General features: G+C 38.9%; 1 protein-coding gene across 2 annotated transcripts in view; it reads right to left on the reverse strand.

Moving 5' to 3' along the window:
• Positions 1-10,237, reverse strand: part of OSBPL2 (oxysterol binding protein-like 2) — a 17,344-nt gene extending 7,107 nt beyond the window's left edge. Inside the window, exons 1-6 of one of the 2 annotated variants that reach the window (XM_009998621.1) lie at positions 10,201-10,237; positions 3,987-4,098; positions 3,664-3,739; positions 2,049-2,183; positions 888-985; positions 2-121 (exon numbers count right to left, since the gene is read on the reverse strand). In XM_009998621.1, coding sequence (XP_009996923.1) covers positions 2-121; positions 888-985; positions 2,049-2,183; positions 3,664-3,739; positions 3,987-4,098; positions 10,201-10,237 — 578 coding nt within the window. Of the gene's footprint in view, position 1; positions 122-887; positions 986-2,048; positions 2,184-3,663; positions 3,740-3,986; positions 4,135-10,200 lie in introns of both variants that reach the window. The other variant, XM_009998620.1, reaches the window with a different exon arrangement.
• Positions 10,238-14,408: the final 4,171 nt, after the last annotated feature.

Genomic DNA, 14,408 nt, shown 5'->3' on the forward strand with positions numbered 1-14,408 from the left:
TAGTTTGGGATAGATTGATCCATGAAAAATAAAATCCTTATTGAGGCCTTCAGAATAAAATGCACTAATAGGTGGGTGGTGGCTGACTTGCTCAGATATAAACCTAAATCCTAAATCCTCCCTAGCAACAAGAAAGAAACAAGCATTAAACAGTAGGCTTTTTAAATGTTACAAAAGAAAAGAGCTACTTGATACTTTAAAAATGTTTGAAGGATTTTTAGATTAAACTGAAGGTGAGATTTTCTAGTCCTGTGACACTTGTACAATTAATGAAAGAAACTGTACTTTGAACACCTCTTCATACCCCAAATCAACCCTCATTCAAACACCTAAATGACACTTGTACAATTAACAAAAGGAATTGTACTCCAAACATATCTTCATACCCCAAAGCAACCCACATTCAAACACCTAAATGACTTTCTACCCATTTTAAGAAGTTCCACTGAAATAAATGAAACTCTTTGGGCAGCAGTAGAAGATCTGACTGAAAATTATTTTCTCCATTGCAGCCTTAACAGCCATTTATCTAAGCAAGCTGGAAGTCCTTCAGACTAACTACTCTACCTGACATGATCAGCAAAACACTCCTTAAATTAATATATAGACTCTGGTCAGGAAATGTCTTTGGTGGAAGAACACAGACCATTTTTCTCTCAATAATTCAAAGAATACTCTGCCTAAACCTAGAAATAAAATAACTAGTTTTTGTAACAACTTCTCAAAGACTTTGAGATAGTTTGTGTAAAAATCCTCAGAAATATATTTTAGGGTTTGTTTTTTCTTTATTTCATTGAACAAACAGCCAAACTAGTATGGGAGTCTGCTAACCCACAAGTTACACATAACAAAAATAATCCCAGCTCTCAATTTAAATCAATTATTACCTGGTTAATTCATAGGTTTCTCCTAACAGTGGGTTAAATGGTTTGCCAGTTCTTTCCCACTGAGAAGCTACAGCAGAAACTGCAAAAGCAGCTACAGCCTGTAAGCAAATTAAGAACACATTGCTATAATAGTACATTAAAACTATAAGTTTAATCAATTTTATTTGTTGCACATTACAGTATTCCATTATTCTTCCAAAAGAAAGCTGTATATATTAAGGGGAGAACATTTGTAAGACACAGGATAAGTGATATAGAAGTGGGGAAATATAAGAAGCTAATAAAGAAATCTCATTTCCAAAAAGAATTGTTTTCTGAAGTATATTTTGCCAGATTACACTCTGCTCCATGCTTCTCTACCTCCCTCTAAGAAGACTTAAATCTACTTTTCCCCTATTTTGACTGTTCCCCACACTTGGCTCATTAGGAACACACAGTCTTGCTTTTCCTAGTATCAGTCAAGCATCATTTCCAACGCAGATGAGATTTTTTTTCAATCATACCAGCAGGTACAAATGGCACTTGCAAACTTCTGCAGGCTGGCAAGTAGGGGCATGTACTACAGAAACACAGAATCCAAGATACTCATTCCAGTTCCACTTAAGTGAAAACAGAACTATGAGCAATACCAGTACAACCTCATGTACACAGGCCTGGTTTCAATGCATTCAGTTCCTTACTGTGAGACAAGTCAGGTACTATATTCTACAGATTCTACTCCCAACAATAATCAGTTTTGAATGAGAGAGTAGCAAACCTTGTCTGTCACAAAAACTTTTCACCCAGTAACTTAAAAATCATGGAGCCACAAAACAAATAAAGCTAAGGTAACTTACAGGCAGGATCTTACCTCACAAAACCACAAATAAGAGTGACAGTTAAAGCAATCCTGAAAAGGATACAGATCCTTGGGCACTGTCAGTTGTGACACTCTCCTGCACTAGACTTGTCTTAGACTGTACACACTATCACATGTGCAAGTGTCACAAATATTTGAGACAGCCACTATGAATCAAGAAACTTCTCCAGACAGACATATATGAGCATTCCTATGCTAGCCCCAAGAGAAAGAAATACACTCAAGTGAGAAACTGTCTTGAAATGAAAGATTTAGGAGAGACCAACTTCTTCTGAACTAACCAGAAGGTACCTGTGACTTACCTGCATTCTTTCCAGGGGGTCTGCATGACTACAAGCCTTATTAATGAGGTATGTGTGTTCCATGTACTCCGTTATCCGCTGCAGGAAACTCAACGGCTCGTTGAAGACAATAGGCATCGTGATCTTGGACAGCTCCTGGGTGACAAAAGGGTAAGTTCATTTCTTAGACACAACACTAAGTTCATAACTGACAACAACAAGAAATTTTAAAATCAGTTATGGGTTAGTTTGTGGCATTATTTAAAAGACATTTTAGTGAGCCTATATTAGACCTCCAAGTGCTATGGCTGAAAGAGGTTGGAAGAGCTGCAGAACCTTTCTAGGAGTCTGAAGGAATAAACAGCCTCAAAAATTGATCCAGTTAACCTTGTACATTAAAGAAAAATGTTACCTTCTATTCTGTGGTCTACATAAGAGGTTAAAATTTCCATAGATAGCAGCAATAATGTGCCAAGCAGTTCATGACAGATACCAAAGTAACACACATTCCTTTTAAATCCTCACATACCTATTTGCATAAGATCTATTTTACTGAAGTAACCACAAATTATGTTTTAAAAGGAACAGTTACATAAAGAATAGTTTGGATTGCTCTAACAATTTTTAGTGGCCTTATTTAAGCAACCTGCTATTTGTATCAGAATGTTTCTTGTTTCACATGTGGATACAAGACAGCCAAAGTTCACACAGATATTTCCAACTCTGAAGGTCTTCTACTGTATCAAATCAAAGCAAATCTGGCTGTTTAATTAAAAAGCTGTACTCATGACTGAGTATTAAAGCACCATTTAAGTGCTTAAAACTTAGTGGAAAGGAGAAAGCCACCAGGTAAGCTAATGCAATGTTTTCTTCACATTGTCACAGGCAATAAGGGGGGGGAAAAAAAGTTGCTCCTAACTGACTTTAATTGATTTGGTCCCAGCAAAGCATTCCAGTAGATAGGTCACTCATCCTAATGAAAGCAGTTTGGACAGTACAGCTGTATCTCTTAGATGACATAAATTAAGGTAGCAGAAGGGTTCACTGACCTGTCTGTTGCATTCAAAGACTGTACTGGCAGACCTAGACTAGTCATGAATGTAATTGCTCCCACTTCTAAAAGTGGTTGTTGCAGCAAGGCCCTCCACTGCAGAACATCATTTTCATTTCTAATAAGAATGAAGTAATCAAATATGGAACTGAATTCTTAAAAGATTAAAATAAAACAGCAGTGGGGTCCTTTACACCACGAGCAGAGGCCTGTGTTTCTGGGTCCATGAATAAATCCTGTGATGCAATTGCATCACACCATTAATACCCCAAGACTATCCTGGGCTTTCTAAGAAATTCTATTCCAAACCTTTCTACTCCTTCAAAAGCAATTTTTTTTTGGCACAAACTGCTTAAATTGGGAGGAGAAAGGGTGGTGCTCCAACAGCTGAGACAAGTAAAGAAACAGCACTGTTAGTAAATGGATGATGAGATTTAGAGAGCTGCAGTTTACGATTATGTTCCCTACAGAAAAGAAATACAGAAGTCACCAGGTTTTGTTCTATGTTGTAAGTTTTAAGCAATAAAATTAAGCAGTTGAAGTTAGGAGACCTAATATCAGCATATTTCAGCCAAGCTAACTTACCAGTCCAATACATTTTTTTAATATGCTCCACACACTAAAATCACTCCTAGAAAACATTGGGGCAGGTAACGATGTCCTGTAATTGGAAAAAAAACAAATGTCATCATCAGCACCATAAACAAGAGATTCTCATTTGTAGGTATTGAAGTAATTAATAAAGAAAGCAAAACATTAACCTATGTTGACATAGGAAGCAGACAAGTGAAATGCCTTTCAGTTCCAATGAGAATTAACTAACCTCTTTTAGAAGAACACCAATGCCCTAAAAGATAATGAGCCTCACTTACTCACTTCTCATTTACTGTGCAGTACCCTGTGTTTACCTGTGCCTCTTAATTCCATTTTCTTGAATCTCTGTCTCTCCGTTACGCTTTCCAGTCCTACTGCTTTGGTGTGGATCCAGATCAAGCATTTCTGACACTTTGTGATTTGCTTCTGAAAAGTCTCCTGAAGAATTGTCAGAATCAAAGCCTGCATAAAAACCACAAGGCAATAGTTATCTTAGAAACCTTATTATGCCACAGAGTGCCACCCACATTTTGTGACTCTCACAGCATAAGTACACTTACACCTGGTTATTTTATTTTAAAGAATATCAAAGTGAAAACCCTTTATTAAGTGATCTAATTTCCACAATGATTTAGAGCTAAGTATTGCATTAGAATCAAGTATTCTCAACTATTTTTTCACACTGCTGAATTTAAAACCAATTTAGAATCTTGCAAGTTCTTCAGTAGCTCCTAATCAGATTAGTTGTATTGTCTCTTCTTCAGAGCTGCAGTGTGATTACAGTAATTTTGTTCATTTCAGTCATTTCTCAAAGACCTTAAAAAAATTAACTTATCCTACTTACAATGCAAACAGGCAAGTAGAAAAAAAAAAAAGAGAGAGAAAATGGCCTTTTCACAATTCAGCAGCAAATATCCAGACCACTAGAGCAACAGAAATGTAGGATATCCCACTTCTTTTTGCTATCCACACAACCCTTCCCTAATGGTTACAGCACCTGTGGACACCAAGAGGAATCATTCCCAGAGCTCTGCAAGTGATCCAACGCATGACTGGCAGTAAATGGCTCCTCTCCTGTGACCCAATTCTATCCACTTGGGTGGGTAACTACTGAAAACACTGTTGTAACTAAATGCCAGCTGCCCCAACAACATGCTCCAAAGGGCTTTAACCATAAAAAGGTTAAACCAACAGGAATCTACAGGAACACAAGCTTCTGTAATCAGACAGCTTTAAGTACAAGTTGGACTAAGCCAACAATACAAGTCTAATGATTTCACATCACACAACTTCCCACACACACTTAGAACAATGATAATTTATTTTTGCATATGCTGAAAATATGTCAAAGAGCATTAAGTTCTTTTTGGGTGCCACAAGGGTCTGTTATTCACCAAGAACTACAAGTGGACTGGTTTCCAGCTTCCAGAATCCAAAAGCAACATGAAAACATGTGTATTTGCTGGCACACAATTCTTGCCACAGTTTTAAGGAATACTCACATCAGTTTTGTATTCCTTTCATTCCACTTATCACAACCTGGGCCACCACTTGTCTATGTGCTGACAGTTACCATCACACTCAGCTACAACCTATCCCAAAGTCCAGCTGTGGGTACAGAAGATTCCAAAATATTACAAGGCATGTAAACATTCTAATGGAGTAAAGAAATCAGTTTTGAAAAAGATTATTTCCATCTTAAATAGAGTAAAATATTGTGATCTTCTGTGATAAACCCATTAGTTCCCATTTTTTCAGGCATCTAGACTGTGAGAATAACATTCACAACTACACAGGAAGTACCACTGACATGATCCTGTTTGGTAAGCAGCAGGTGTAATGGGTGATGTTTTAAACTGTCTGCTACATTTTGATGTCACGAGTATGTAATTACACAGCAGTAACCACACCTCAGCAGTCTTAGTATTTAATTGGAAAGTATGATAGTCATAACATGTTCAGGTCATTAAAATGAAGACTACTCTGAAACATCTGACTTTAAAAAAAACAAAACACATGCTTGTCTTCAGTCAACCCGTAACAGAGTATTTGTAGTTTAAAAAAAGCATTTCTAACCATTTATTGGCTTTTTTGGAGCCTATGACAGTACAAGGAGACGGAAAAGCAAGTACTGTAAGGCAAAATTAAGTAACTGTTATTAGTTGGACTGAAGAAGTTGAAAAAAACAGATGGGCTTTCAGGTACATGTGCCCTCTCCCAGAATACTGATCAAGCAGACAAAACATAACCACATTTAATGGGCACTTCAATGAGATAAACACACCTAAATGTAAAGCTTCATAACAGGACTAGTCAGCTGGCTTAGAGGGGAATAGTTATGAAAAACGTTACTGGAATTACAACCTTTACATTGTACTTGAAACCTTGCGAATCTGATCAAATGATCATCTTTTTATTAAAACTAGTCTCTCTGTTTCTCCATGATTCAGAATTGTTTTGCCCTGCTCCAGTATGGGAATTTAGACTCGGGTATATACATAATTTGTAGACAACAATATATCATTGGTAAGTAAACAAATGCCAATTCAAACAAGTATCTTGCATACAAACAACAAAAACTAAATCCCCACTCCAGAAATATAAGATATACCAGAAGCGTGCAGTCTTTATTAGAGTGCATCTCCACCTAATTACTACAAAAAAACAAAACAAAATAAGAAAACAACTAGCAAACACAGCTAGATAATCACTAGACCTTCAACCTCAAGTATCAACTGAGTTGTATACTTAAGTCCATTGAGCAGGTTTTAAAAGCTGCTTCTCAATTAAGTTATAAATATTATAGTTCTGTGAACTATCCAGAGAACATTCTTCACAGAGGAAGAAGTGATCTGAAATAAACACAATTAATTTTATTTATTTTTTTCTAGTTTTTCTATTATACAAAGAGTCTCTGCAAAACTGAATACCTAAGTTTTACTTGCAGGACAGCTTTTATAGAGAAGAGCCACTGGGAGTGAGAATAAAAATGAGGATTTAAAAAAGGGGATAGGGCACCACTTAGAAATAAAATGTAAAAAATTAGCTTAATCAACAATCCGAACTTAGACATGTTAAGAGTGAAAGAAAAGCTTTTTTAAAAGTCTTAAATTTTCCAATTAAAACACTTAAGTTGGGTGCCAACATTAATCTAACTTAAGAGCTTAAAGAAAAGTGACTTGCCAGTAACTCTAGTTTTCTTAGCCTTCTTCTTCCACATCCTGCAAATGAAACAAGTCCACCCAGACTATGCTATCCATCCACCTACAAGGCAGCAGAGAGGCTCACTGTTCTGTGAGTCACACACCAAGACACAAGACCACTCCTTTTGTACAGTCAGCAACTTCCTTAAATACTAATTAAGCCTTGTCACTCCAGACAGAAGAGGAATCAAAACAGCAGAGTGCTGAGAACCTTCAGACCTAAAAAGGGCACGAAGAATAGGGATATATGCTGGAAGTGTAGAGAACTACTGACTTCCACTTTTCCACCCAGGTCCATCTTCTCCCCATGTGTCCATGTGGTGCTGCTCCAACAGGAGGCAGGCTGGCTCTTTCCAACAGTTCAACACTGGGGCAGAATCTCCTCTTTTAGTTTGATCCCAACATGATAAAAATGTCTACATTTGGCAGCAGATACCTCCCTTCCTCCTCTTCAAGTGAAAGCAATAGTTTAAAGTGATCAACAGCCAAGCAATTGCCAGTGGAAGGGCAATATCTCCACAAATACACTGGCCCACAAATGGGCCACAAATGGGCCCACAAACCTGGGCCCACAAATATACTGGCCCAGATTAACCTCACAGGCACATAATAGATTTCCATGGAAGTGCAGGTTGATGTTTAAAAAAAAAAATAATCAAAACTAAACTATTGGTATTTGTCAAAAATGAAATACCTTGGTAACTAGGCAAGCATTCTCCTGTTCTCTGGCTATCCTTTCCCACTTTGGCAAATAGACACCTGATAAAACTGATGAAGGATGCAGTGCTGAGCCAGCAGAACCTGATAGCACACAGTCTCTAACTAGACTGTGATGAGATCAATAACCATAAGGTGACCTAAGTTCCCTGTCTCATGTAAAATTTCAAAGAATTGACCATTTTACCTGATCCAGTCTCAGAGAAGACTACCCCCTAGATATGAGAAAAAGCAGGTACTGAGCTGTCAGGATGTACAGGTAACACTTCCAAGAGATTCCCAAGGGGAGCACTCATTCATGAAGATGTCAAGTGCACAACTAATCAGCAATGCTAATAACCTCTGAATGCAAAGGAACTTCTCTCCATGGGAACTCTTCACCAGTCACTAACTTGATTCATCACCTGTACGTATAACCATCCTGCACATCTGCAAGCATACTCATCACCCAGTCAGGGACAAACCAGCTGCCAGGAGGACCATTCCCAACCACGCAGCATGCAATTCCAGCACATGAACCTGTCTTTTGGATATGATGGGGACAGTGCCAGAAGCAGGAAACTTCTCAGCCAAAGAGGTGAAATCCACCACAACAAAAAACAGGGTTCTCTTTAGAACAGATTGACATTCTACAACTGGAAGTCAGCAGTAACTACAGAAGTGTAGTTGCGGAGTGACCTCATAGTATCTCAGAGCAGGCAGGATACTACCTGGGCTGCTGCCGAGACTGCTGCAGAATTCTAAAGTTTAACTTCACATGGAGTTTCAGGGCTCAACTAAGCCTGGTTTTCTGCTTATGAGACACAAACCACTGTACCCAGTTACTAAAATCAGTGAACCTGTGGGAACACACTGAAGTTCCCACTGGGGAAGCCAGGGCCCAGGACTCTGGAGGAGCAGGAGGACACAAGTGTGGTATGCACACTGTTTTCATCTCAACATGGAGCTAAGACACAGCTGGAGAACATATATAAAGGAAAAAGGTTCAATCTCATTTAATTCCTGGAGCAGCTGCTACAGGCTGAACACCCTCCAACAGAAGAGGGCTGTGCTGAGAGTGTATAAAGGCACAGGATCTTCTTTTGCTTAGAAACTTCCCTCCTGCCATCACATTGCTCCCTGTGGACAGGGACAAGGAGTGCTAACAGAACTGGTGCTAAACATCCCACTTTTGAGCAGACCCAGCCAAGACTGCAAGGTACAAGAACATCTCATACACAGTAGCATAGAAGTCATTACAACCTTGAGCACTTGCAGAGAGAATAAAACTTTTGAGGTTGAGGAAAGGGGAAAACGAAGAGGAAAGAGGACAAAACCAGAGTGTTCAAATGCAGATGTCTGAAACACTGAGGGTGTGTATTTCTGCAGCAAGATATAAAGGAATGCACCATCATCCAAGCTGCACAACACAGACCTCATACTTAGAGGTACATTTCTGTTCACCTTTTCCAGCAGGGAAAAATCTAGCTCATTTATGACTCCTGCAATTGATGTATTACTTAAGTCATACAGAAACAATCCATTGTGCTTTCAAGATGTTTATGGTGCAACAATTTGATTTTACAGATTAATTTGGAGCCCCTATCACTCCAAGCTAGCATAAATGCAATGCTGTCCTTGTGACAAATGCAAATTTCCTTCTCTTCTCCCAGACACAATAGTGACAAGTCCTACACAGCCCACTGTCAGGCACACTGCTTCACCCAATCCCTTCTGGTTACTCCTTATAGGGATTTCCAACCTTCCACATCTAAGCCTGCCTTCCCCACTAGTATCTACCATGTTACTTCCACTCCTTCAGCTTTCATGCTTCCCGTTACTCTCTTCTCATTCTCAACCACTACACTGACTGTTGCCAGCACTTCTCATTTCACCTCTATTACAGGATTTCTGAGCAGACATTGAAGTGGAAGACTTTGAAATGGTTTGAGATCTTTGAAAGGATTATTTTATTACTTTTTTTTATTAAAATACTTCAAGCATTTTATTTCACCACTACAACCATGTAAGGCTCTTATAAACAACCATTCATCTTTATTAGTTCAAAGAAAAGTACTATTTGATACACTGCTCAAGTGTGAAGTGATTCATGTTTGCTTTTCTGGAAACAGCACTGGATGGCAAAGACTTTTGGCTCCCTATCTTGAAAGCAGACTTTTACAGCAATTTGTTTCTCCCTAGAAAAACATTTTCTCTTTCAATTCTTCAGGATAAGTTTTCCATTAAAATAAATAAAATAACAATAAAAGTAATTCAAGGAAGATATTTCACCTTTCAAAGGGTATGAAAAGCATTACTCAAGCTGCTAGTAAATTACCTACATTTTAAAGAAAATGAAAGCAAGACTTTGCCACTAAAGGATTATTACAGGGATAAAATTATAGCTTTAACAAAGACCCCCTTCATTCCCAAGTCTGAACCTGAATTATCATTCTCCCTCTTGTCTTCCCAGCAGCTAGCACTACAAGTTTTTTCAACAGCATTTTACTTATTATTTCTTTCTTAACAACAGTATATTAGCAGCCATTCACCACACACACAATGCAGTTCATAGCAAGGGGTTTTTTAGGGTTTATTTTGTTTTTTTGGCAGCGTGGCCATCACTCACCTGTAACGGCATCATAAAACTCTTCCTCACTATTCATCCTTCAGTGTGGAATCTTTGTACAGCCAATCCAGCTTCCTCTAATGCATCCTTGAACTGATTTAGAGATTGTCTGTGTGCTGTCAAAGCCCTCTTTTGCAAATTCCCAGCTGCTTTAGATGATCTGTTTGGCAAAACAGGGAAACAGAATTAGCAACTTCCACATTTCTTACCAACACAAACATGCACATCTGACAAATACTAATTTTCCCATTTCTTCCCGTGGCAAAAGGTGGATTTTTACATTCATAAGTAAACAGCCTTCTTTGATACCAAAGTAATTCTGAAGATGAATACTACCTAACATAAGAACAGCTGACATACTATGCCACATTTTTCCTTGTATAAATACATGCATTCCTGTAAAATAGACCTTGTTTCACAAAAAGTTAAATTTCAGGCAAGTACAGCTTAAGGAAGCAGAGAACTGAAGGAAGAAAAAGCTGGCAAAACAAAAATCCTCCTCTTCAGCCAGAGCATAAATGGTACAGCAACCTTAACCAGGAAAGCTGGGAACAAGAATGAGAATCTTGTCTCTCAGTATCTCACTGTTGCATAAAATGTTGGGCCTCACTGTGCATCATGCAACCAGCACCTAGTGACCACTAGAGAAGTGTTGTCAGGCTCCTGCTATGGACTCCTGAAGAAACAAATGGAGATTTTTTCCCTCTAGAGGGACAGCGCAAAGAAACAACAAACTTTTTCTCCATAAATCCAAGCACACTGCAAATAACTTAAAGATTTATGAAGCATTCCAGCTCTACTTTATGGATAGACTAAATTAGATTTTTTCCAGATGGCTGGCAGTGGTGTCACAAACATTTTTACTTCACCCAACTTCAGTCGAAGGAGAATGAGAAAATTTCACTTCCACTCTTACAAATGTTCATCAGGTGCCAATGATGAGCCAAGTACAAAAAGATAAACAGCATGCCAATGCTATCAGTATCTCCTCCAAAACAACCTCAATCTGTCAGTCTCAATTTTTTTTACGATCCTTGAAGATCCCACTGCATTTGTGACTGTAGCTTTTCTCAAGTAATTATAACTTGCACAAATCCATCCCAATTAAGAGAAACAAAAGCAGAAGCAAACTCCACTCCTAGTAGCACAGCTTGCCACCTCTGGAGCCAATTCCTTTGCTCTTCCTCTCTCCAAGAAATCACACTGCACTATTCCACCTGTATTTCAACTCCTTTTACTTCAGTGCCCAGAACAAGTGATTTTAATGTCTCACACACACACAGTCAACCCAACTCTCCATTCATAAGGAGGAGCTAAAATAGCCTATTTTGGAACTCCTCTAAATTAGTGAACACAGCATTCACCTTGGAGTGTTATGTCTGCCAAGGCCAAGTATCTCAGTTTGTCACTTTCCCTTAGCAACTCCCTGTTTTGCTGGCCACTATAGGGTTATATCTCCATCTCTGCATCATGGTGACTAACTGAGCTTCCAGGTGATCTTCAGCAGTTTCTTACCCACTAAGTCCTCCCCTCCACAAGGGCAAAATCGGATGCAGCTGCTTCTCTTGCCTGTTGCAATTACTCTCAGCTAGATGATAGTTCCCTTCCCCTTTCCATGTGCTGCTCTCCACTTACAGACCTTTAAACCTACAACTTTCTTGCTCATCAGAAACAGGTTTCTGACTTACTTTTGTCAAAGTGCTGCATTCTACTATGTGAGACGGATGCAACAGCTCAAGACATGAACGTGTCAGACACAAGGATGTCTGAAGACTTCCAATGTCAGATCATCAGCAAGCACTATGCTTGCATAAGGCAAATGAGCAGCAACTTCAGAAAGATATGGGCAGTTCAGACCACCAGCAACCATGCTGCCACAGAATGAAAGGGAGAAACTCTCTTAACTAACAGCTGGTTCAAGAGCAGCAGCCAGCTTAGATTTCTGGGTGAACTGAACAGCAGAATTGGTTACATTGTCCTAAATCTGCACTCTAAGTACTAGTCAGTGTACCTACCCCTGCCTTATCTTCCCTGGTGGAAGTCAGTCCTTGACTTTTTTTTAAAACAAAACAAAAACACACAAAACCAAAGCTTGTTCATACCAAAGTTGTCAGTCTAACAGTTTCTCCAAACTTTCCAACCCCCAGCAATAGGTCTGGAAGCACCTCTTCCAAATAAGTGATACCTTTGTAGAAAATCTGTCCTTGAGGATGCAACTATGTAAACCTTTCAAGGGGGGTTGAAAGAGGGAATTCAAAGAAAACCATTGTTAAGGAAAACAGGAACTGGACATCAAGGGACAACTGCTCAGCCCAGAAGCCATTATCAACATGCTCAACAGACTCTACTAGTTTGCCAAAAATGTTACATTAGAGGACTTCTTAACCCTCCAAGCTACTGTATCCTTGAAGATGCAAGACCTTTATGGTTTCAATTGTCCACAAGTATTGCATCCTTCCAGCAAAACAGCAGCCAATATTTCCAGAAGGAAACATGTTTATGCGTAAGATACAGCTCTCTCATGATCAGCACTATCCATAATTTTCTCTATGCTTTCTTGCATCTTCCCTTTTCAGATTTAGCCTCTATCTATCTGCAACTCATAAAAAGGGGGGAGAAGAGCTAGTTCAAACCCCATCCCTGTTCAGTTCAAATGCAAAGAGCAGGTCCCTCTGCAAACGCTGTCATGTTTCATGTCTGACTGCAAGCTCCAGAGATGCTTCCTAACAACTCCCTGTATGCTATAGTCTCGTACAGAAGGCACTGAGACATAAAAACTATGATTTAAACAATTGTCAGTTATCACTAAGAACCTTAGAGTAAACAGTCATACAGATGAATGCCAGTTTCTCCTTTCCCCCTCCTGCACAACAATAGTATTACAAAAGGACTTGTGAAGTGAACCACCTCACACAGTAGGGCAGTTTCACTACAAAGACAATGAAGCTTTCCTATAAAAACATTCATCAAGTATAAATGAAGCAACTACAATGAAAGTCTCAACTGAAAGCAAGAGTTATGCTGCTTCCTCCTGATATGCACCTCCCACCACACCTTAAGCTCATTATTTGAAAACAAAAGTTCAGTCATTTCCCTGTAAGCTATATACAAAGCTTTGTCATTCTTACCTTAAGAACAAAATATTCATGGAAGTCACTTCAAGCAATAGTTGCAAATTCTCCTAAGATGCTAGGAGAATTTGTTAAAGAATGAAATAATTTGCTTTGCATCAGAGTTATAGCAGGAATATATTAACGCTCATATCGCTTCTTTTACATTCAGTTCTTTTATTTAGCAGAGATAACTGGCATGGAGCTGAACACACAATGATAACAGCATTTAGCATTTAGCTCTCATGAGCCAAAAAGCTGGGATGAAGCCCTCTTCTCTTGCTAAAAGCAACAGCAAAAAGTTACTTTCAATGAGGTTGAAAGGCCAGAAGACAGAAGTATTTGTTTGCTTCACGTTCAGTATCTGCAATACAATTTCCTCCTCCATGTCCATCAGGTACCCAAAAGAATCCAGTCACACACTAGCAACCATAGTTAACAGCTTTATCAGAACTGACATTCAATACTCCTGCCTCAGAAAGACCTTCAGGAGATAAAGGACCAACTCCCATCCTGGAGAATCATTCATAAACATCAGATCATGTTCACATATTTTAGACCTACACTCTAGAACAAATACAAAGTACATTTAGATATTTTCCTACATACACAGTGATCATCAGCAAAGTAACAGTTTTCCACACAAGACTTCACTCACTCTTGGTTGTGGAGAACCCTAATCCAGCAGTCAGGATTTGCTGGTTTACAGGTTAAAATTCCCTGAGTAGGCTTCACTTCTTCACTTGAGTAGCCTGTGCTAATGGGCTGGGCCTGGGTACCCAAGGCACAGACACGCAGAAAGGTGCCTTGGCCCTGGGATTGCAGCCCAGCTGCATTGTCACATTTATGGCCAAAGAGAGACTGTGTAAATCATTTGCTAAATAATAGGAAAAAGCTGCAAATAGAGGCACCTTAAGAGAACTGGAAATTCGTAATGTAATGACAACACAAGCAGCCCAGATGTTGTGGTTTACAAGATAAGCTCCTCTATTTCCTCATATTTGAAGGTGATAGATTTGTCTGTACTAATTGGGTATGCTATGGGATTTGTGTGCAAGAATAAAAACTGCCATATTTATTTTTATTGTTGTAATACAA

This window comes from Chaetura pelagica, unplaced genomic scaffold (assembly GCF_000747805.2).
Source record: "Chaetura pelagica isolate M959 unplaced genomic scaffold, ChaPel_1.0 scaffold275, whole genome shotgun sequence".
NCBI classification, from domain to species: Eukaryota; Metazoa; Chordata; class Aves; order Apodiformes; family Apodidae; genus Chaetura; species Chaetura pelagica.